General features: G+C 45.2%; 1 protein-coding gene across 1 annotated transcript in view; it reads right to left on the reverse strand.

Moving 5' to 3' along the window:
• Positions 1-1,309: 1,309 nt before the first annotated feature.
• LOC121280747 (prenylcysteine oxidase-like) overlaps positions 1,310-24,261 on the reverse strand; it is a 50,562-nt gene continuing 27,610 nt past the window's right edge. The window contains exons 5-6 of the mRNA XM_041192898.1: positions 16,832-16,972; positions 1,310-2,098 (exon numbers count right to left, since the gene is read on the reverse strand). Of these exons, the coding sequence (XP_041048832.1) occupies positions 1,440-2,098; positions 16,832-16,972 (800 nt within the window). The 3' untranslated portion in view covers positions 1,310-1,439. The remainder of the gene's footprint in view (positions 2,099-16,831; positions 16,973-24,261) is intronic.

A 24,261-nucleotide genomic window follows, 5' to 3' on the forward strand; every position in this document is an offset into this window, starting at 1 on the left:
AGAATGGTTACAGTACAGAAAAAGGTTATTCAACCCATCATGTCCCTGACAGCTCTCTGCAAGAGCAACTCGCCTATTTTCACTCCTCACCGGTTCCCTGTAGTCCTATTTTTTCTCTTCCATTAGCTAGCCAATTCTCTTTTGAAAGCCTCGATAGAACCTGTCTCCACCACATTCTCAGGCAGTACCTTCCAGGTCCTAATCACTCGCTGCACATAAAAGCTTTTCCTCTTGTTGTCATTGCTTCTTTTGTCAATCACCTTAAATTGGTGTTCACTGGTTGTTTGTTTATAGGTTAAATGAAAAGTTTCTATAATCATCTCCACATTGACTAACAATGGCAAGAAAGTAGGCTCAAGATGATAGTCAAGAAATTTGATTTTTTTCTGAGGTAGGTAATCCCTCTATGCATGATAAAGAAGCAAAAAAACTGCAAATGCATGAAAACAAAAACAAAAATGCTGGGCATACTCAGCAGATCAGGCAGCATCCATGGAGAGAGATCGGTGCAGAGGCTGGGAATTCTGAGGTTAGTAACTCAATTCCTGAGTCCCCAAAGCCTGTTCACCACATACAAGGCACAAACCAGGAGTGGGATGGAATACTCCACTTGCCCATGGTTCCAAAAACACTCGAGAAGCTCGACACCATCCAGGACAAAGCAACCCTCTTGATTAGAGCCCCATCCAGCAATTTAAACATTTACTCCCTCCATCGTTGTGCATACACACTGATAGCAGTGTGCACCATCTACAAGATGCACAGCAGCAACTCTCCAAAGGTCCTTTCAACAACAACTTCCAAACTGGGACCTCTACCACCAAGAAGGACAAGGGCAGCAGATGCACGGGAACGCCACCAGCTACAAGTTCCCTTCTAAGCTACACACCATCCTGACTTGGAACTAAATTGTCGTTCCTTCACTGTCGCTGGATCAAAATCCTGGAACTGTCTCTAACTCCTCACCACCACCATCTCCAGGGCAGTGAGGGATGGGCAACAAATGTTGGCATTGCCATTAAACATCTCAGGAAAGAATATTAAAAAAAGGAACAGAGTTAACATATCTGTCCCCACAGCTGCTGTGTAACATGAATTTTTCCAGCATTTTCTGCTTTTATCTCTGATCATGATATCGTTCATCTAAATGTGCTTCCATCCTCCCCAAAACAATACATTTTGCATTGTGACCTTCTCCTTTTGGAATCACAAAACAGCATCTGAGACAATTTAGTTAAAAAAAAACTAGAATATTTCACAACTTTAAAATAACTAATTTTAAAGGGTTTGAAATCAGCAACAGGGTCTGTTTAATTTAATATTTCTTTAATCAGATTAAAATGATAGAAGCTGCAACAGGTGCATTCAAAGTTCAAATTCAAGTACAGTACACAATCTGTCTGTTTATTCAACATTAGGTTGTTTGTGCCCTTGCTCACTCACAGTTCAGTTTTGATTTTATGTACCAAATCTTTCTGATCAATCTTATCCAGTTGTTGGTGCCACCGATTATACCCTAACAGAGCTATATTTTTGGCAGCAATGGCACTCATTTCCATGCTACTCGCTGTCCATTCTATACCATTCAAATAGTACAGGTTGTCATGTAGAATTATGGGAGGGATTTCTTTCACTGAGGTGTATAGAGGATATGCCAGCCAATCAGTGACTTGGACAGAGTAGTATGAACGAAAGAGTGTCTTCAGTTGTTCTTTGGTGAGGGGGGATGGGGAGAAGACCTTCCATACAGCAGCCTCTTGTGTTGGCTTTCTTCTATAATTATTGGTGATATTCACTGGACAAATACTGGATGTGCTAAACATAAAAAGTTTTGGGCTGTCTGTTGTTACAATTGCTGCAAATGGAAAGAGTTTGGGATCCGGGAATCCAAAATATGAGGAATTGAGGTAACCGTGCACTATAGAAACAATCATATGTTGGTAGTGACCAGGAAAATCTGTGATTGGTGGTGTCAGATCACTGAAGGTGATGTTTGTAGTTTCCTGATGTAAAGGAGTTGCAATGACTACAATGTCATAGAAGTCATAACCACCTTCATCTTCATTTTCAAACTTCACTTGGTAGAGGGAATTATCTCCTATAGAAAGAAAATGTAAAAATTATTTATGGAAATAGTTTAAATTTTGCAAACAAATTTTTCCTGAACCAGTCTCGTAAAGGCCAAGCCTGCTTTCATTTTTTGTTTAAGCATAAAAGGTACCACTGGTAAATATCAATACGAATACCAAGAATGGAGCGAGCAAAGGTCACTCAACCCACCAATCCTGCTTGCTGCTTCTGCTGCCCTATTATCATCTTGTGCCGCTGTCTGTCAACACACAGCTAGAGACAGCCAAATGCAAATTACATGGAATCATTATTTTGACACCCTTCATTTACCTTAAATATAAAGCTGCAGTCCCAAAACATAATAATGTCATAAACCTCACAATTGTTGCAGCCTGGAGACTGGCACACTTAGGTCACTCTCCTAAGACCCCAAAGCAACTTTTCTTTGGATCCTGCTCCACTCTGGAAGGGACAAATTGGTTCCTTCCACCTTCCAGTTTTTGCTGAAGTTTGCTATTTTTAACCCCTGTGTCCTCTAACTCTACATTCTCAGTCCAATTCAAATAACCTGCATATTTCTACATATTTTTTGCTTCTCAGGGACATGACTAAGATTTTACAAAATGCCATTAATCATCCTTCTTCCAAAGAAAATGAGTTCAGCAAATCTCTCCTCTCAATGGAAGAGCCCCAAATCCCAGAATTAGCTGTGTCGCTCTCCTCTGAACCTTCTCCAAAACTGGATTTTGAAGTGAATACCCAAACTGGCATATGTAGTCTCATTAGTAATCTATACAAGGTTAGAATCAATTCTTTCAACTATTGTTAAATGTCCTCAAAAATGGAAAAGCATTGATAGAAAATCTAATCAAGTTTCATATTAACTGGATTATTTCAGCAACAGCTATTAATGATTGTTTTTTAAAGCTACTTCTTGTTTGGAAAGGATTCTTTTCCTTACACCTCCCATCTTGAAGGTTGATATGCAACAAGATTTAATTGCACAAGGATGTAGCTTGTTTATAACTGTTGCACAAATGTATCCTGGCTTTGTGACTCAGGGTATATATAGTTAGAAAGACAATATCAGTACCTCTAATATGCCAAGTGCATGATTACTGGGTTGATGTTCTGAGATTGTCTCAAAAATATTGTTTGCTCTACTGATTTTACTTTCATTTTTTTAAGGAACAGTATGATTTCATTCCAGTATTCCCCTCCTCTCATTTAGGTAAACCATAGCTTAGTCAAGAATTTCTCTCCCTAAGGAAGAAAACTTGCATTTATATTGCATCTTCTCATATTCCTCTGAAACATTCTGAAGCACTTCATCTACAGTCACTTTGAAAATTACGTGGGGCAACACGGTGACTTCACACGCAGCAGGATTCCATAAACAGCATGGCCAGGTTTCTTTTGGTGGGAACTAAAGTCGGAATGCTGGTCAGAATAATGGTAGAGCTCACTGCTGCTCTTTGAATAGTGCCATGGAAGCTTTATCATTTACCAGAAAAGGTAGTCAAGATCTTAATTTAATGTTGGGAAAGTTTCAATGGAGTAAGGCAAGGCTGGATGCCAAGAGTATTACAGGTAAAACGGATGAGTGAAGGGTGAAGATTGACACGTGGAATTGTGATATAGTAGCCATTACTGAGATGTGGTTGAGGGAAGGGCAGGATTGGCAGCTCAACATTCTGGCATATAGAATCTTCAGGTGAGATAGGGGATCGGGTAAAAGAGAAGGCATTGCATTATTAGTTAAGGAGTCTGTTAAGGAGAGATGATATCTTGGAGGGGGCATTGAATGAAGCTTTGTGGGTAGAATTTAGGAGTTAAAAAGGGGCAGCCACATTGTTAGGTGTTTATTATAGACCCCAAAATAGTCAGCAGGAAATTGAGGAACAAATATGTGCACAATTTGTGGAGGTGTGTAAAAACAACAATAGGGTAATTATATTAGATGATTTCAACTTTCCCAACGTTAATTGGGATAGACATAGTGTTAATGGCTTGGATGGAGTGGATTTCTTGAAATGTGTTTCGGAGAACTCCTTAGGTCAATATGTAGAGGTGCCAACAAGGGACGGCACAGTGCTGGACCTAATTCTGGGGAATGAAGCTAGACAGGTGGCTGAGGGTGGGGGTGCATTTTAGTGATAGCGACCACAACATGGTACAGTTTAAATTTGTTATGGACAAAGAAATAGACAAGTTGCAAAAAATTGTTTTGGATCGGGCGAGAGTGGATTTTAGTAAAATAAGGCAGGATCTGGCCAAGGTAGACTGGGAACAGCTACTTGTGGGGAAATCTACAGAGGAGCAATGGGGGGGCGTTCAAAAAGGAAATGGGGAGGGTACGGGCTCAACATGTTCCCTTTAGGGTGATGGGAAGGAGTAACAAGCCTAGAGAACCATGGATGGCCAGAGATATTCAGGTTACAGTGAGAAGGAAAAGAGAGGCTTTTAGCAGGTACAAGGGAAGCAAACCAGTGCAGGCATTAGTGGAGTACAAAAAGTGCAGGGTGGAGCTTAAGAAAGCAATTAGGAGAGCAAAGAGTGGATATGAGAAAGCTCTAACTGGTAAAAGTAGGGAAAATCCCAAGATATTCTATAAGTATATCAATGGGAAGAGGATAACCAGGGAAAGAGTACGGCCCATAAGGGACCAAGGGGGCAATCTATGAGTGGAGCCAGAGGACATCGCTAGAGTGTTAAATGAATACTTCACATCCGCATTCACCCAAGAGAATGAGGGTAAAGGTATCGAACACGGGGAGAGAGACTGCGAGGTTCTTAAGCAAATTGATATAGGGAGTGACAAGGTATTGAAGGTGTTGGCAGGCTTAAAAGTGGACAAATCTCCAGGTCTGGATGACTTGTGTCCCAGACTGCTGAGGGAGGAAAGGGAGGAGATCACAGGGGCTCTGACCCAAATTTTTAATTCCTCTCTGGCCACGGGGGAGCTGCCAGAGGACTGGAGAACAGCTAATGTGGTTCCGCTATTTAAGAAGGGTTGTGAGATAAGCCAGGGAACTACAGGCCAGTGAGTCTCACGTCAGTGGTAGGGAAACTTTTGGAGAAAATTCTGAAGGAGACAATCTATCTCCACTTGGAGAAGCAAGGTTTGATTAGGGATAGTCAGCATGGCTTTGTCAGAGGGAGGTCATGCCTAACAAATCTGATTGAATTTTTTGAGGACGTGACCAAGAGTGTAGATGAGGGTAGTGCAGTTGATGTAGTTTATATGGATTTCAGCAAAGCCTTTGACAAGGTCCCACATGGGAGACTTATAAAGAAGGCAAATGCACATGGTATAAAGGGTAATTTGATAAGGTGGATTCAAAATTGGCTTAGTTGTAGGAGATAGAGGGTGATGACAGAAGGATGCTTTAGTGACTAGAAGCCAGTGTCCAGTGGCATACCACAGGGATCTGTACTGGGTCCCGTATTATTCGTCATTTATATAAACGACATACATAAGTATGTGGGGGGAGTAGGATTAGTAAGTTTGCGGATGACACAAAGATTGGCCAGTTGATTAACAGTGAGGTTGAGTGTCTTGGGCTCCAGGAAGATATAGACGGGTTGGTGAAATGGGCAGATAAGTGGCAGATGGAATCTAACCCTGAAAAGTGTGAGGTGATACACTTTGAAAGGAGTAATTTGACAAGGAAGTATTCAATGAATGGCACGACACTAGGAAGTTCTGAGGAACAAAGGGACCTTAGCGTGTGTGTCCATAGATCTCTGAAGGCGGAGGGGCATTTTTGTGGGGTGGTGAAAAAGGCATATGGGACACTTGCCTTTATCAATCGAGGCATAGATTACAGAAGTAGGGAGGTCATGTTGGAGTTGTATAGAACCTTGGTGAGGCCACAGCTGGAGTACTGTGTGTAGTTCTGGTCACCACATTATAGGAGAGATGTGATTGCACTGGAGGGGGTGCAGAGGAGATTCACCAGGATGTTGCCTGGGGTGAAACATTTAAGTTATGAAGAGAGGCTGGATAAATGGGTTGTTTTCGTTGGAGCAGAGAAGACTGAGGGGCGATCTGATCGAGGTGTACAAGATTATGAGGGGCATGGACAGAATGGATAGGGAGCAGCTGTACCCCTTAGTTGAAGGGTCAATCACAAGGGGACATAAGTTCAAGGTAAGGGGCAGGAGGTTTAAAGGGGACGTGAGGAAAAACCATTTTACCCAGAGGGTGGGGATGGTCTGGAATGCACAGCCTGGGAGGGTGGTGGAGGCGAGTTGCCTCACATCCTTTAAAAAAGTACCTGGATGAGCACTTGGCACGTCATAACATTCAAGGCTATGGGCAAAGTGCTGGTAAATGGGATTAGGGAGGTAGGTCAGGTGTTTCTCATGTGTCAGTGCAGACTCGATGGGCCGAAGGGCCTCTTCTGCACTCTGTGATTCTGTGATTTAATATTTTGTCCAAAGATGCCATATCAACAATGCAATACTCAGTACTGTTTTAGAAATGCCAGTCTTGTTTAATTTGTTCAAGACTTGTGACCATGTGTTGAATCATAACTTCGACTCAAGAAACGAGAACATTATACGTCAGCTTGGCTGAATTGTTAAGTTTTCCTGCTGCACTATTGACAAATGCTTTTGGATCACTTCCAATTCCACCTTAAATTCATTAACGTTGAGATATTGGAGTCAATTCTAGTACCACTAACAAGGCCAGAAATATACTTTAACCTTCTAAAACAAAAATAAAAATACCTGGAAAAACTCAGCAGGTCTGGCAGCATCTGCGGAGAGGAACACAGTTAACGTTTCGAGTCTGTATGACTCTTCAACAGAACTGAGAGTCATACGGACTCGAAACGTTAACTGTGTTCCTCTCCGCAGATGCTGCCAGACCTGCTGAGTTTTTCCAGGTATTTTTATTTTTATTTTTGTTTTGGATTTCCAGCATCCGCAGTTTTTTGCTTTTACTTTAACCTACTGTTCTCTATGGTTTAGTTTTTTTTAAAAAAAAGGAAAGCTCTCTCTGTCCTCCATTTTGAGGTACACTTCACATTTCCTCACCAAAATGATGGGGTTGTGACAATAATACCTTTGGTTTTCAGCCAGTTGCTTAAAAGGTACATGAGAATGTCCCTAGATGACCCTATTATTGTGAAAGATAGGACTTCAGCTAACACCTCTTCTTGATAATGAGGCGAACATGGGGAATTTGTTGTGTGGAAATACTGAAGGTAAACCAACATTCTTCCACCCATTATGGAGATACCTTTGTACAAATGCACTGTTTTATCTCCCCACTCCATTAAGCAAGAAAATGGATAGAACCAAAAGTGTTTTAACTGATAGGGCATTTATGTAAACAGGGTGTGGAAGGGAGAAGTCTTAGAAATTAGAATCAGTCTTTGAAAACCACTCAGGTGATTTAAAAACAGCCATCAGATTTAAAATAGTTGGTCTTTAAAATATACTTTAACCTCTCTAGTCCAGAATGTGCTGAGGTTAGATCATCTGCTGCACTTCTTTTGATGGCTCAACAAATCAACTCTGGAAAGAATTGGTAAATGAATAGCCCTAAAGGAAGCTGTGGTTCACAGTACAGGCACCCTGATAGCCTCAGTGCGTAGTATGACTGAAAAGATCTGAGTCCACACTTGGGTCCATACTAGAGAGGTTGCAGTGTGTGGCCAGCAAAAATGACCATGTCCAAGCAGGTAAAACATCTGCTCTTTCCTTTTAGTTATTTATCTCGATCTCTGGAGTCCATGAATCTACTGAAAGGCTTAGCCACCCTCTCTTTGGTCCACTGTCACTATGTCACACACAAACCATAACTGAGGGGGAAGGTGGGCACTGTTGGCCAATGTTAGTCTTGACTGGTTAAGTTTTAGCAATTCTTTCGTCCTTTCACTGCACTACCCGTTCCCCTCAATGGTGAAGAACAGACACCACTGAGCACTTCCTCTAACAGCATGGCTGAGATAAGGAACTTCTAAGAATTGCAAGGGCTGGATTTTCCTCCTGTCGGGGGGAGAAGTTGAAGGGCAGGAGCACACAGGCGTGCTTCCAATCGGCGCCCCGGCGCTATTTTACATGGGCAGGCCAATTAAGGGCAAGCCAGCGTAACGTCTGTACAGAAGTACTATGCACTTCCCGTGCGGTTGGGGGTGGGGGGAGGAATCCCAAATTGAGAGAGAGCTCTTTCACGCATGCGCATGAAACAGCGCACTCATCTCCCTGAGGCTAAGTTCAGCCTCAGGGAGATCGGCTCAAAATGTAAAAAACCTAAAAATAGAAAAGTAAAATTTCCTTAACATGTCCCCTCATGTGACAATGTCACATGAGTTGGGACATGTCCATAATTTTCACAAAAACTTTATTAACGTTTTTTAAAAAGCTACATGAAACCTCATCCCAACCATGGATGAGCTTTCATGCTTTTTCTAGTTCGCGCCAGGGCTCCTGGCCTGCTCGCTAACCTTAAGGTTGGACGGGCAGGTCCTTTAATTACATAATTGACTCTGTCAATGGCCTCAATTGGCATTTTACGCGTCGGCGTGCGGCACGTAAAATCCTGCGCCAAGTGTGGGTTCAGATCCTTCCAGTCATATTGTGCAATGAGGCTATCAGGGTGCCTGTACTGTGAACCACAACTTCCTTTAGGGCTATTCATTCACCAATTCTTTCCAGAGTTGATTTGTTGAGCCATCTAAAGAAGTGCAGCAGATGATCTGACCTAGGCAAAGTTCTGAGGCTGCAGATGGAAGGATGCCACTCAATCATTCATTAGCTCCCGTGTAGACTCCACTGAGTTCCTCCAATGAATGAATGACCCACATGGACCAAGGAGGCTAGTCTCAGATTTGATTGCTTGTCTGTGATGAGTTGATGGGTTATATCTATGCTGCTGGTAGGGGATTTGTACTGAGGCCAGTTATATCTGGATTCCCACTTTGTTCTCTGCATCCAATGAATTTGTGTGGTGCACAGCATGAAACCAAGAGAGGTGTCAGTTATGATGCTTTTTGGAGTCAAGTAGCTGTCACAGCAATATCAAGACTCCTCTACGAAGGAGAGGCACTTGGGTGAGGTGCCAGAAAGTGTCTGGCGGCAGGCTTTTTTAAAAATTCATTCATGGGATGTGAGCTTCGCTGGCTGAGCCAGCATTTATTGCCCATCCCTAGTTGCCCATGAGAAGGTGGTGGTGAGCTGCCTTCTTGAACCACTGCAGTCCATGTGGTGTAGGAACACCCACAGTGCTGCTGGGACGGGAGTTCCAGGATTTTGACCCAGGTTCTAAAACCCCAAAAAGTTAACTTGTTTCCTGGTAAAAGGGTAAAACTGTAAAGGGACGAAGAAAAGAAAAGTGGCCATGGGCTAAAATTAAGTTTAAATTCCATGCTCTCCTTACACTTGTTAACAAGTCACTCCCTGAACGAGATGTTCATGCCTAAAAATAAAAAAATACATTATTTACACCTGTAGTTAACTAACCAGATGTGTTGCTCAAACTTTACTTGGAAAGTTTGATTTTTTGTTTGTAACTTTAAGAATGTCTTTATTTCCTTCATCCCCCCACTCTCTGTCCTCAAATGAACTCCCTCCATCTGTAGGACTAAAAAATTTAATCCAACTCTGGAGGTCATCAATATCAATTCGGGCTTGGCTTCTACAACATAGATGTTGGACATCCTGGAGAAATAAAGGTGAATAGTCAGTCAAACTTCTTTACATCTTGGAGCAACAGACCTTCCAACATAAACTGGATGGCTTTGATGTGTCGCAAAAAAGAAATCGGGGCTTATTTTCTGCTCCAAGTATCAGGGTATTATCCAAGAGAAATATGTGTGCAAGGGAACAAGTGGTTGGGAAGATATGAATGGTTAATTATAGCAACTTTCATTTATAAATTGCCTTTAAGAAGTAAAAAATCCCAAGGTGCTGCATAGCAGCATTATCAAACAACATTTGATACTGAGCCACATGAAAAGATACTAAAACAGATGACCAAAAGCTTGGTCAAAGAAGTATTTCTTAAGCAATATCTTAAAGGAAAAAAGAGAGTCGAGTGAGGTAATCCCAGGAATTTGGGCCTCAGCAGCTGAAGGCATGGTCAATGGAGGGGCAATTAAAATAGAGGATGTGCAAAAGGCCGCTGTTGGAGGAGCGCAGATATATCAAATTATTTGTTGGGCAGGGGGAGATGACAGAGATAGGAAGGGGTGAGGCCATGGAAGGGTCTGAATTAAAGGGTGAGAATTTTAAAAATCAAGGCATTGCAGAACCAGGAGCCAATGTAGGTCAGTGAGCACAAGGGTGGTGGGTTCACAGGACTTTAGTAGCTGGTGTAATAAAAGGCGCAGACAAATCCATTAACTATTGTATAGAAAGGCAGTGGTCAATAGGAGTACTCTCAAAGGATTCAAAAACAGTTGGGTCAGGAAGATGTGTTTGAGAGAAGTAGCTTCAAGTAAACAGTAACACAGCTGTTCATGAGAATAGATTATTTTCCTAGGTTTCAGGAACAGATACTTCATGAGGGACTTATCTATGACATGCACTTTGAAGTAGGAAAAATATCTAGGACTTGAAAGATAGAACAAGAAACCAGAAGTTATTTTCTGTATATAGCATTGCTTAAGAACCTATTCTGGATATCAATAAGAACTGTCCCTTATGGTCAACCATCAAATGACTTGAAGCTCATCATTGTGAATCATAGAAGAAAGGAGGGTAAATATTCATTACAGCTATGACTCTTTCTCCCTTTGACTGACGCCTTGTCTTATTTTGACACAGTCATTTGCAGATCAACCGGCCAAATAGGTCATGAGTGAGCCTAGCTGGAAATAACTCCAAAGATTTATCACTGAAATTGTGCCAATTGTTTTAAAAAAGAAACAGTGATGCAGTAACAATTAGCTGGCAGCAGGAGGCCTAGGCATTTGTTCTGTCGTATAGTTATTTACGATGTACTCTGGCAATATGGCAGAAGAACCACTGAGCACCAGCCTTCACTTTTCATTATTAGAGTAAAACCAAAAGGATCTATTTCAACATTAGATTCCTCAAATAAACCCTTTCCTTTCCAAGACTCTATTGATCACCACCAGCCCTGGATGAAAAAATTGATCTAAAATTGACCCATACTATTGGAAACCAGTGCTGAAATAAAGCTTTAAGCTTATTGACCTACAATGTCTAGGTGGCATCCTTCTGTGCAGGTAATAGGCAGGTCAAAGGCTCACCCAATAATGGACCTTGTGTGCCATTTACAAAAGTCAAGTGAACTGCACACACCTATCCACTGACTCAGGTGAGGAGCTGTTCAGTTTTGGGTCAACGTGTTGCCCTCAGGTGGATCTAGGAAGACGGATCGGGAAAGGTACGACTGAATCAAGAAATCAAGATGGAGAGGACCAATTTGGGGGCTAGCAATGATCTTCAGCACTCTCATGCAGGTGTGAACATGTGAAAAAGAGTAGGAGCTGGTTCAAGCATGGACCCTTGAATTTCTTTTTCTGCATTTACCATTATAGGGCTGGGAGTGTGGTTGAGAACTTCCGCCATAACAAGCTCTCATTTTATACTGTCAAATTTCTAGGCAATGGAATCTGGCAAACAAACTTCATTTTTAGCCTTTGGATCCTATGGGCAGAATTTTCTGGACGGAGGGGGGTGGTGGGGTGCAGGGAGTGGGCCCAGTCGACGCTCACGATCGGGTCCGCACTGCCATTTTACGCGGGCGGGCCAATTAAGGCCTGCCCAGCGTACTTCACTACCCCAATGCATTGCGGGAGTAGGCGGGCAGTGGCAAACAAGCTCAGTCCACCGGATCCAATGACGAACCGGTGACCTGTATAAATGAAGTCCCTGGCAGCCTCACAATGGCTGGGCGAAGGGCTCAGCAGAGGGGCAATGGAGGTTATGCAAGTCCGGAGGGTAGGCCATCGGGGCAGGCCACATCAGAGGGTAAGCCATCGGGGCAGGCCAGGCTGGAGGATGGGCCATCGGGGCAGGCCACGCTGGAGGGTAGGGCGGGGGGGGCCAGCGTGCCCCTCGTTTTTCCAATGAGTGTCATGTTGTCCTCCTCAAGGAGGTGGCAGCATGGTGGGAGGTGCTGGTTCCCCAGGACGGGAGAAGGCCCCCACACACCATCCCAACCCACCACATGATGAAACGTGCCTGTGAGAAGGTGGTGAGCTCCCATGATGTGGTGCGGTGCACTTGGATCCAGTATCACAATGCTTCAATGGCCTGTTACGCTCTGGAAGGGTGAGGACAATGCTGGCATTGGTCACTTAACCCAGCAGGTCAGCTCTCCCCACTGCTGGCCACCCCCCACTGCCCCCATCCACTCCCCGAGGCAAGTCTGAGTGTAATGGCTGCATTGAATCATTGACAGCATGTGTCCTTTGCTGGGTGAGCCAGCAGATATTGCCCAGGCCGAAGTCAGCCTCAGAGGCTGTTGAAGAGATGGGTCCTGCGCCCGCAGCATGTGTTACACTGAGACACACAAGACTGTTTTGGGCACAACCTGGAGGAGTTGCACCTAGGCGCTCCTGCAGGACATGTCCAAGTCAGGGTGATGACATGCTAGGAGGGGAGCTTCAAGGTGGCGTGGCAGCAAACCAGCTGCTGTCATCTGCATTCAACATGCTTGCACCTCCCTACTGTGGAAGGATATACCGTGTGATGCCCCTAACGTGATGTAGGCAGCATGTGCCCAAGTAGGAGTCGGGGGTTTGGGGTGGGGGGAGCAAGACTAGCATCTTTGTTTAAGTGTTCGGAAGCAGCGGGGTGAGGAGGCACTGGAGCCCTGATATGTCTCACTCTGCTTGGGGTGGGCTGTGCGCGAAGAGAGTCCATGTGGAATTTGCACAAATCAACGCTCTTCTCTCATTTTCAGGAGAAGAATGCTCATAACGTGGCAGAGCGTGCGAGGACTGGCAGCGGCCAGGCTCAGTTAGCCATTCTCAGCCGGTTTGAGCAGGAGGCTCTGGATTTAGAGAGGCGCATGCGCCCGGGTCCACTGGTGTCGGTGAGGCTGGGGTGCCATGGCCAGGTATTTATGCCCAGCAGTGAGGTCAGCATTGTTCTTCCAACAGCCATAGTTGTGCTGAATGTTAAGTGATTTAATTTTGCAACATGGCTTGACTATTGCCTATGGAAGGATGACAGCATAATGATCCGGGGGACAGGGATGCACTTGTTATTGTCTCCATGTTAACTGATCCAATGTCCTTGTTCTTCCTTTCAGCATCATCGGAGCAGAGCCGGGAGATGGAGCAGCAGGGGCCCCCTCTCACACCTGAGGGCCCTGAAGTCTCACCAGCGTCACACCACCTCTGCCAGGCAGGCACCAGCGCAGATACTAGCACCTTGGTGGGAGTTAGAACATCGGCTAGTGTCCCGGGCCACAGAGGTGAGGGCATTTCACAATCGCTGGAGGAGAGTGCCCATGGCGCCAGCAGTCAGAGGACTGCAGGGGTCCAGGCACATGCTCAGTCAGTGCCTGCTGGTGTGCCTCTGGAGCCGTCCGCTATGCAGCAGAGGCATGAAATGCGGCTGGGTGTGCGGGAGCATCTGGGGGAGATACATGAGGTTATGCTTGGCTTGGTCTCCGGGGTGGAGGAGTCTACGTGGACGATCGCCGAAGCAATGAGCCACATGTCCGAGCGCCATGCAACCTCCATGGAGAGAGTGGTGACACTCATGGAGAGGCTCCTCCAGGAGACCCATCAGGGCTTCCTGGTGATGTGCTCTGACCAGCAAGCCCTCACATCCGCATTGACATCAGCTGGTCAGTGCCAGTGTGGGAGATGGTGTGGGCACAAAGTTTCCCCGCTTGATGCCCATCCATCCATGGTGAGCAGGGAGGTCCGAAGCAACCTCACGTTGGCGCAACAGCTACTGTCGTCTCTGCGGGCACCTCTCAGGGCACTCCAGATGAGGGTGGCAGCTCCTCTGCCCCTCTCCTAGTGACCGTAGGATCCAGTGAGGCTGCAATGATTGGGGAGATGCCAGCTGTGGAACTGGCAGCTCCCTCCCAGGCGAGGCCAGCACAGGCTGCACGGGCCAGAGGACGACCGCCAAGGTCATCAAGGCCAACAGGACAGCAGAGTCAGCAGGCTGCCTCAGATGTCATTCTCAGTGGTGGGACAGCACCAAGATGTAGCACCCTGAAACGTAAACATAAGGCACCTTAGGTACACCGCAGGTTTATCACTGGTGTTTTTGTGTTGGCCCGAGCCGAGGTCTTTGCGATTTGCTTTGAATTGGAACACCCTTGTCATTTTGTTTCATTAAGTTTCTTTGCCTGTGACATTAAATTCAGACATGTGACCATGACTGAGGGTGCCTCTTTTCTTCTGCATGCATATGGTTTCCAAAAATGTAACGAGTGCTTTGTTGAACATTCAGCTTTATTAACAAGGCTTTTAGTTACTGTTCCTAACCTGGCAGATTTGGCACATAGGTATCGAGTATGGAGCTTACAGCCCAGGCTTGTCCTGGAGGTCCATCTGTGGTGTGCTGGATAAAGGTTCGTTGGATTAAAGCCTCCCAGGTGTCCCTGCCTCCCTGCAGTATTCCTGGGTCAGCATCTCCCCCCTCAGCATTTCCCTGCGCACGCTCATCCTCGGACTCACTGCTGGACTCTTCGTGTGCAGCCGCAGCCACTGTGTCAACATCTTCATTGTCCACTGTGTCCCCCCTTTCTAGCGCAAGATTATGGAGAGCACAGCATGCAACCACTGTCACGACACACGATCTGTGGGGGGTACTGGAGTGCGCCCCCTGAGCATTCCAAGCATCGGAAGCGCATCTTGAGAACACTGATGGCTCTCTCCACTACAACCCTTGTGGAGGCATGGCTCCTATTGTATCACTGCTCAGTGTCTGTTCTTGGATGGCGGAGAGGCATCATGAGCCACCTTCTGAGGGGATAGCACTTGTTGGCCAGCAGCCATTCATCTAGCCGGGCTGGAGCACTGAAGAGCCCCGGCACCTGGGAGTGTCTGAGGATGTAGGTGTCACGGGAGCTGCCTGGGTACCTTGCACATACTTGTAGAATCAGCATCCTGTGATCGCACACTATCTGCAAGTTCATGGAGTGGAAGCCCTTCCTGTTGGTGAAGGCACTGGGCTCACCTGCTGGTGTCTTGATGGCCACATGTGTGCAGTCTATTGCACCCTGGACACGGGGGAAGCCAGCAATGGCCGCGAAGCCTCTGGCTCGCTGTGTCTGGCTTGCCTGGTCCCAACAGAAGTAGATGAAGGTCAATGCATGCCTGAATAGAGCGTCTGTGACCTGCTCGACACAAGTGTGGACAGCTGACTGGGAGACACCGCAAAAGTCACCCTCTGAGCCCTGGAAGGAGCCAGGGGCATAGAAGTTGAGGGCAGCTGTGACCTTCAGAGCCACTGGCATGGGGCGTCCACCCACACAGTTAGCGGAGATCTCAGGCCCAATCATCTGACAGATATAGTTGACTGTCTCCCTAGAGAGACGGAGCCTCCTTTGGCACTGCATCTCAGTCATATTGAGGTAGCTGCTTCGCTGCCTGTATACCCTAGCAACGGATAGTGGCATCTTCTGCAGTCCCTGCCACCTTGGTCTAACTCTTGGACCTGCGCCTGCCCTCAAAAAGGTGGCTCCTTTGGAGGCTGAACATGCACTCCTGGCCTCCTCCCCCTTCTAGCCCTCCCTTCCTCCTCAGAGGAAGTGCCTCCAGTGGAGAGTTCAGTTCCCATTCCCAGGCTATGGGAAGGCTTCTAGAAACCTACAGGCCCAAAAATGATTCTTCATTGCAGAGTGCTGACTCTGAGGGTTAAGGGTCCAGACAAAGCAGCCGGTATGCATTTTTGAAGTATTGCAGATCACACAGTCAAGTTTCAATAACTTTGAAAAAGCAATACTTGACAAAGCACACTCCCAACCCCACTGAGCCCTCTTATCCCACCTGTGGGTGAGATTTATACAAATGTGTCCTACCCGCCTGCCCCGTGCAAAAATCAGCATCGATTGGTGAGTCAAGGGCCTTAAGTGGCTCGTTAATTAATGGTGGGCGCGCAGCGGAGATCATTGCGCGCCCGCCCAGTGCGATGGCGCACAGTGACGTCGGGACGCTCACCCGATGTCACCGCGTGTGACTTTACGCATGGACGTGCGGGGCCCACTCCCTGCACGCTAACAGGAAAATTCTGCCCTATGTGTTGTCCTTATCAGTGGAGTTAACCTACTCACATGTTGGCTTGATTTTTTTTAAAGATTTTAAGATATATTCTGTCAAATAAGTTAAAACAATCTGTCTGAAATTACCATTTCTAACTCTACATGGAGCATAGCTTCCATAGGGATTTTGTTTAAATGTCGAATTTCTGTAAGGCATCAATTTTGTGTACATTTTCCCTTACCTCTGCACAATGTTTGTTAAAATCCTGGTACTCCTCATCTAAAAAACATGAGGGGAAGAAAGTACCAACATTTTAAACTGTCACCTCAGGTCTTCAGGTTAAATCCATTTCATTCTAGTCAGTAAATGGAGGACACATGTAATAGTTTGTGATACATATACTGATTAGCTTGCTAAAACCCCAGTTAATACTGTAACAGCAGATCTTGTGTTGCTAATATAAAAAAGGTATAGCTGTCTGTTCTCTTGCAGTTGGGTCTTCACTGATGATTGAACAGCTGTTGGATATTTGAATGAGTATTTTCACCCAATGTCTAAGCAACCAAAATGGCTGCATGAAGTACAGGGACTTCCTTTCTTACCTGATGGGTGCAGAGAAATTGAAGTCACTGTGGCATGGATAACATGGGCTTTTGCTGAATCAAGTAACTGGGAACAAATCAGTTTATTTCCTCCTTCCACAGCCCAAAGGCCAGCCTGGACCCCAGCTATTGATACTGCTCCTGCACACAGAAGGGAAAAAGTCATTAGAGTATCCTGTTCAAATACAGTTTACCTTTCCGAAAATGGACAAAGCAATTTTACCAGACAGTCAATGAAGGAAAAATGCTGCAAGCTTTCACTCATAGTGAAAAGAATCAGAATGCCACTTTTACAAGATTCTCAACTAACCTCCAAATGCCCCAAATATTTGCAGAATAAGATGCTCTCTGCTAGATATATGAAGTCATCTACTTGAGTCCACCCTCTCTGTCTGATGAAGGTGATTCATGCTAGGCTTCCTCGCAAGTGGTTGTTGTTTGAGTGAATGTGAATAGTGAGTGTCCGTCGAACTTAATTCAACCCGCAGCCAACAACCACAAACGCACCCTTTCAACAGTAGTCACTGGGTAACATTTTGGAAGATATAAACAGCATGGGTCTTGGGATGAACAGGCATGGTTTAATCTGCAATACAGAGAACTCCATGTAATGGGAATAACTCCCTGCTCTAGTTAAATCTATTCTTCTAGGTTAGTGCATATTTTTGCAGGGGGTTGCCTAATTTTTAAAGATTTTAATCATGCTTGTTCTATTGCATCATGAAAAATCCACCAGCTGTTTCCAGCAGGATAAGCATGTATAACACTATAGACTAAATTCCAACAAGAAATTGCAAATGAAGGAACGTTATTTCCCTAAATTCGGTGTATTTTTCTCATTCAGTTTCATTCTATTTATTTGAGACTCTATGGCTTCAGGCTAAAGAGACCAGCTGGTCTTTGCCTGTCTGACATTTTCTAATGCTGGACAGCTGAAGCAAATTCTTCTTTTAAAACTCAGCAGGATGTAGGACAATTAGGTCATTCGAAAGTATTTCTCCTATTTAGGAGATCGAATTTAAATGTACCTTAAATTACTTTAATAAAACCTGCCGTTGGGAGGAATTTAATGAGGGCTGCGAGCCCGCGGAGGGAGGTGGGGGGAGGTAAAGTGGGCTCAACGTCCGCCACCAAAACTGGAGTCGCTGCCACTGGCCTGATTTCAGGGAACCCCAAGGGGAACAAGTTCCTAATTGGTAGCAGGAACCCTGCCCCTGGAGCTCCCAGTCCACATTGGGCATTTAATTGCTGCACTTCGCCGTGGGGTGGAAATCCCGTCCCCAAGAGCTAGCCAATCAGAGGCTAGCAGTGCTCCATTACCGCCAGTGCCATCAAGAGCGGCGGCTGCTGCTGGTAACAGTTATACCTTCACCAGGGATCATTGTTAGATCTCTGGAGAAGGGTAAGTGAGGGCTGGATGGGGGCCGTGGGGAGGTGACGGCTGGCAAGGTTTGGGGTGGGAGGGTTGGAGAAAAGGGGAGGAGAGTGGCTCTCTGTGGACCCTCCTTTCCAATGTCTGGTTCCCTTGATCAGGCACTGAATGGCTTTGAACGAGGGGACTCCCCACCCCGCCTCTCACTTTGTCAGTTTCCCTGCATGGCGAGTCACCTATGCACTGCTGAATACAAGCAGCCAAGGGATGAGGCACTTAAGTGAGCATTAATTTCACATTTAGGGGTCTCAAGTGACATCCAGGCAGAAAGGCTGCCTGGAAGCCTTTCTGTACCAGACTTAAATCGGGGGAGGCAGGGAGCTGGCAGGGTGCCATCCTCCTGCCCGATCAAATGGTGCTCCACCTCAGAGCTCACCTCCTGGGTTTGGGCTTGGGGTGGTGGTGGTGGTTGGGTGGGGGGGGGGGGGGGGGGTTGTTTATTTCTGCCTGCAAAGTGTGACCAATGTTGAGGAGTGCCTGCCTATAGTGAAAACCCCAATAACATATTGAAGATTAACAGTCTCAAATGGAAAAGGCTTTACTGTACTCAAGGCTCACTCCTCTTGTTCAGTTTATCCCTCAGGCACACTTAATTCCAAAGATAACTTTCAACACTCACATAATATCTCCACAACTAAAAATGGAATTAAAAGTTAGTGTTCTTTCTTTTGGACGAGAACTTAAAGTGAAATAAGTTATATAACCGTGTAGTTCTGAAGCTTTTTTTTTATATCTTACTCTGCTTTATGGATAGTAACTGGGGCGAGGTGTAAAATCAGACTCCCATCCAATTCTGTCAGTGTTCTGTCCGTCTGGTTATTTCAAAAAATGAAATATCCCATAGGTACCGAGGGTTGGATTTTACAGCGCTCCATCCGGGCCTGTTTTTGTGGGGATAGGGGCATGTGAAACACAAGGGGTGGCAAGCCCACCACCATTCCACCCCCCCACTACCAAGCTGTCCCCAGTAACACGGTAATAATTAAGGGTCAATTGACCTGTATAATATGCTGCCCATGCCATAATATCGTTGGCATGGGCAGGTAGGCAGGATTGGGAAAGCTGTTTTTTAAAAAAAGATTTTGTAAAGGTGGGAAGGAAGGATGGGGTGGCACATCATTCAAGGGGTGCCCTTTGTGCATCAGGGGCATCCCTCCCCAGAGCACGTCTCCCATCAGGATGTTCCAGCCCATTTTGTTCCTCCCTGCCTGATCTCCAAAACATGCCCTCCCACCACCCCTTGACTCCTCTCCCTGGGCTGTCCAATTCCTCCCTATCCAAAAGCCACCAACTTACCTGGGTCCAGAAAACATGGCTGCCTTCTGCATGGGCCTACTTGCAGTCCCAGCAGCACCCACTACTCAGTTTTTTGCACTGCTGGGACTGCTGGAGCTGCCAGCCAATCTGATCGGACTTCTTCCCATGGAGTGGCAGAAGTCCCGCTCTCAGCCAGCTCAGCCCACTCGCAGTGCATTATGACTCTGGGGCAGGCTTCTTTTCCATGGGGGCAATCCACAACCCACCCCCCCACCCACCCTTTCCCCATTGTAAAATCCAGCCCTAACTGTGGCAAATATAAAACAAGGATTCAGAAAAGCGTGAGGTGAAATGAAGTTGTATGCTTTTTATTAACTACAAGAAATAAGATGGACAGGTGATCTACTTGTTTGGTAGTTGCCTGATCTACCTGGAGGCCCTCCAGATAGCTCCTATTTTGACAGGACTTTGTTTTGACTGAACAATGTGAAAGAAGAGGAAGTTAATGTGGAGCCACCATTTTACATGAAAAAAAGAAACATTTACTTCCCCTGCAGAGTGTGCTGCTACTCAAATCAGAGACTAAAAGATTACTATTCCAGCCTAGCACATTCCTTCAGGGAAATGCACTTTCCATATTGTAACAGTTGTATAGTGTAGGAAACACCCTATCAAACAGCTTTTTGAATGAAAGAATGACATCAAGATCTCATGATGGAGACAGTGCTGTATTTAATGGTGCATTCTTACTGAAGTACAAGACAGTATCAGTTTCACAGGCAGTGCTGCTTGATTCACATTGTGATTTCCTGCCCACAAAACAAGCACTGATACAAGCACTAACACATATGTGCAAAGATCATGTCTGAAGCTAAAATTTAAACGTCTTTATTTACACTTTAAACATCTCCACTTCTGGTAGATTTTAAAGTGTTGCTACCACACTGGATTTATATTCAACGCTGGGAAACTGAAACAAAAACAGAAAATGTTTCAAACGCACAGTGGATCCACCATTATTTAGATGGCAAAAAAGTTAACAATTCACAGAAATCCCTTTAGTCAGAACTGGGATTGCAAAGTTACTTTTATGTTAATGTTGTTTCATTCTGGATTCTGTGAGCAGCCATGCTGAGCCTCAACAACAACTTGCATTTATAGACTGCCTTTAACATAGTGAAACATCCCAAGGCATGTCATAGATGCATAAGTCAGACAAAAACTGACAGAGAGCCAATAGGGTGATATTAAATCAGGTGATCAAGTATTTCATGAGAGGTAGATTTAAAAGGCAAGTCTTAAAGGAGGAGAGGGAGGAGATTTTAGAGCTTAGGCTCTAGATGGCTGAAAGCACAGAAGGAAATGGGGTTTCATGAGGATTCAGAGTTGCAGGATGGAGAAGTTCTTGGGAGGACTGGAATGCTGGACTAAATACAGCTCTCGTATCTCTGTGAGAAAAGTCCTGAGCAAAGATTTTTGTGGGTGTATGATTTGGTCTCTTTGACAAGTCAGTGTGAGTGGATTTAGTGTAAACTTGGGAGCCAGCTCTCAGAATCTGAACTAAATTGATGGCAGTGGAAAAGCAGCTTGCAATGCCTCCACCAGGAACCTCATATCACTTAGTGAACTCCGGAGTTAGATACAGTATGAGGGCCAATTGAAAATAAGTTGGGTTTCTTTACAGCCACGGACTCTGATTGGTTTTAGTATTACAATATTCACTGTGGCTTAACGATCCAGTATGCTTCACTGCAAACCCAGGAAAACATAGCTTCAAATCCATAGTTCTACTGCAGAAAACCTCTTTTCAATTATGTGAAACTTGTATTTTAAATGTACCCAAAGGAAGATGCAAGGTAGGTTAGTTCAAATTCAAGCCATCTGTTAAGAAGTGCACAAAAGAAAATGCTAGGGTAATTTCTACATTTTCCTAACCTTCCTCTCAGGGAACTATATGATCGTTAGCAGCATCTTGAAGATAGAACGGTCCACATGGAGAATCATGGGTGACAATAGAGACGTATCTCATTTATATGATACATATTGTATACCCTCGTTTATTTCTGAACCACTTCAAGTCTGAGAATTTAATTCTGAAGAAACATTTTAGGAGAACTAGGGATCATGAGATAGAGGGCTGAATTTTGCCATCGACGCGTAAAATGACGCGGGATGTTGTCGGAAGGAACCCCTGATGTCATCTCGCCCCATTTAAATTTTCAGGAAGGCGGGGGCACAACAAAATCATTTGTGTGCCCGCCTACCTATCAGTGGCCAATTGAGACCATTGACAGGATCATTAAAACAATTAAAAGGACCTGTCCATCCAACCTTAAGGTTGGCGGGCAGGCCAGGAGCCCCTGCGGGGAATAGAAAAAACATGAAACCTCATCCACCAGCGGGGTGAGGTTTCATGTTGGGTTTTAAAAAGTTCAGTAAAGTTTTAGTGTAAATTATGAACATGTCCCATCTCATGAGGGGTACATGTTAAGGATTTTTTTTCCTTCTATTTTTAATGTTTTTAGAACTATCAGCGATCTCCCTGAGGCAGCACTTATCCTCAGGGAGATGTGCACTCTTTCATGTGCATACTCGAAAAAGCGCACTCTCGCTTTTAGGGGATCACCCCCCCCCCCCCGCCCGCACAGGAAGCGCATAGCGCTTCCCGGCAGACGTCACGCTGGGTGGGCCTTAATTGGCTCGACCACGTAAAATGGTGGCGGGGCCCACTTCTCTGACGGGGATCAGCTTCCCGCCTGCCTGGAAGGTAGAAAATTCTGCCCAGAGACTAATATTGCAAAATGGAATCGCTTCCCCAATAACCTTCTGAGGAACAAAGGCAAAATGACTGAGGAAGGGCCCTGGTCTAGCTCCGGTCTCTGTGGGGTCTGGTGATCTCAGAGCTACAAATGGGCCCTGCTACTTGGTCTAGGGAGCGGGTCTAAAGGGGAGTGGGGAAAATAAATATCAACCAGGATTGCAGCTCCGTGTCATTATCCAATGAGCCTTACTCTAAAATGCCATGTGTGAAAAGGGCACGAGAATAGGGTTGAGCTTGCTCTGTACTGGAAGAACAGCACCTTAGAGAAGATAGTGGAAGGTGTTTATATAACTCTGCCTCCCCAGTAGTCAACAAAATTAAACTAGTGGCAAGATTCTACATAAAATGTGAAAAGTGGAAAGCACTCATTTTTTCTTAGACACTGTACACCTCACAATTCTAACTTGCTTGCTCAATCCCCCAGGCTAATTTCAAGCCCCAGTGACTCTAATTTATTTCCCCTGACAGCTACCATTGTCATTGTAAATTTAGGCTTCAGTGTTCAGTGGTGATCAAAAGTCGAAGTTTACAAAACTCCCAGTTCCTTTTCCTTCCCCACTTGAACTTTAATCTAGTAAATAAAGCTGCAGCACTTTTTCTAGGATGATAGGGAAAGCTCCACAGAGGTTCCAGAAAAAGCGTTGGCTGAACTCTGTACCTTAGGGTGTTTCACTACATTAACAACACTACATAAATACAAATTGTTGTTGTGTTGACCTTTGAATGAAATGTTATCTCTGCAGCCAGAACATGTAACAAAATTGTAATTCCCTTCTGCTAACTTTGTTCTCTTAACAATTCATGTTGCAATGTCTATTTCACTGATGTGGGCCAGAATTTTACGTCCCACAGGAAGGCACACGCTGACCAATCCGGCTGCGAAATAGCGTGGGGTGATGTCGGGCGACCATCCCAACGTCATCACACACTCGCGTCCATGCATGGCAGTCAGAAGCACACCCGCCGACAATTAAGCCCATTAAGGAGGCGACTGAAATCGATTTTTCATGGCCCATCTACTTTTACAGTTGGCAGGAGAGCCAATCGGCCAGGCGGCCTTTACATTTTTGCTCAAACTTCAATCCAGAGTGGGATGGAATCTCCATGGGGAAATAAAATAAAAAATGATATCTAGGGGCTGTATTTTAATTAGGTATGCTTTCAGCTGCTTGATTGTGCTGCATGAACATATTTTGCAACATTTTTGTTGTTTCATTTATTCTGTGGAGGTCGGCAGCTCTTTGAGGCAGCTGTCTGCCTTCAGGGAGCTCACTGGAAGCGCTCACCAGCACCCACGATGACGTCGGCCCATGCCCTCTTCCTGCCCCCACTGGCAGTGCGGAGCCTTTCTCAGTACGCCTTTTACTCTGGCTGGCCATTAATTGGCCGGCCAGTATGAAACCGCAATCAAGGGCCTGTTTCTGTCTCCTCCCGGGCTCACCGCTTGCACATGCCCGACGAACGAAAAATTAAGGCCAAAGAAAAAACGTACAAAAATAACTAATTTACAACATACAGATTAATAAGTATAAGGAGTGAGTTACAAGGTGATTGAATGCAAGGCTTCTTTCTCCATCTGACCATAATATATTTCTGCAATTTATCTTCATATAGGAATTATTAGCTGGGGAGTCAAATGGAACCAATTCACCCACTGAAACCAATTATGTCTAAAGATTCAGATGGTGTCCATACAAAAGTTTATTCAGAGGCTGCGGAATTAGGCTGCCGGGAGAAACCTTCAGACTTAGTGCTTCAATGTACTGAAATCTCTTCCACAAGCCAAACCAAACCCTGCCAAACCTCCCAGTTGGGACCCAGCCATAAATTTGCAAATAACTGCTATTGACTGTAAGATGCTGGTCAGGATACAGTTCATCCTACTCTCAGGTGATCATCATGTAAAGCACTAGCAGCAGG

The sequence above is a fragment of the Carcharodon carcharias genome, chromosome 8 (assembly GCF_017639515.1).
Source record: "Carcharodon carcharias isolate sCarCar2 chromosome 8, sCarCar2.pri, whole genome shotgun sequence".
Lineage (NCBI taxonomy): Eukaryota > Metazoa > Chordata > Chondrichthyes > Lamniformes > Lamnidae > Carcharodon > Carcharodon carcharias.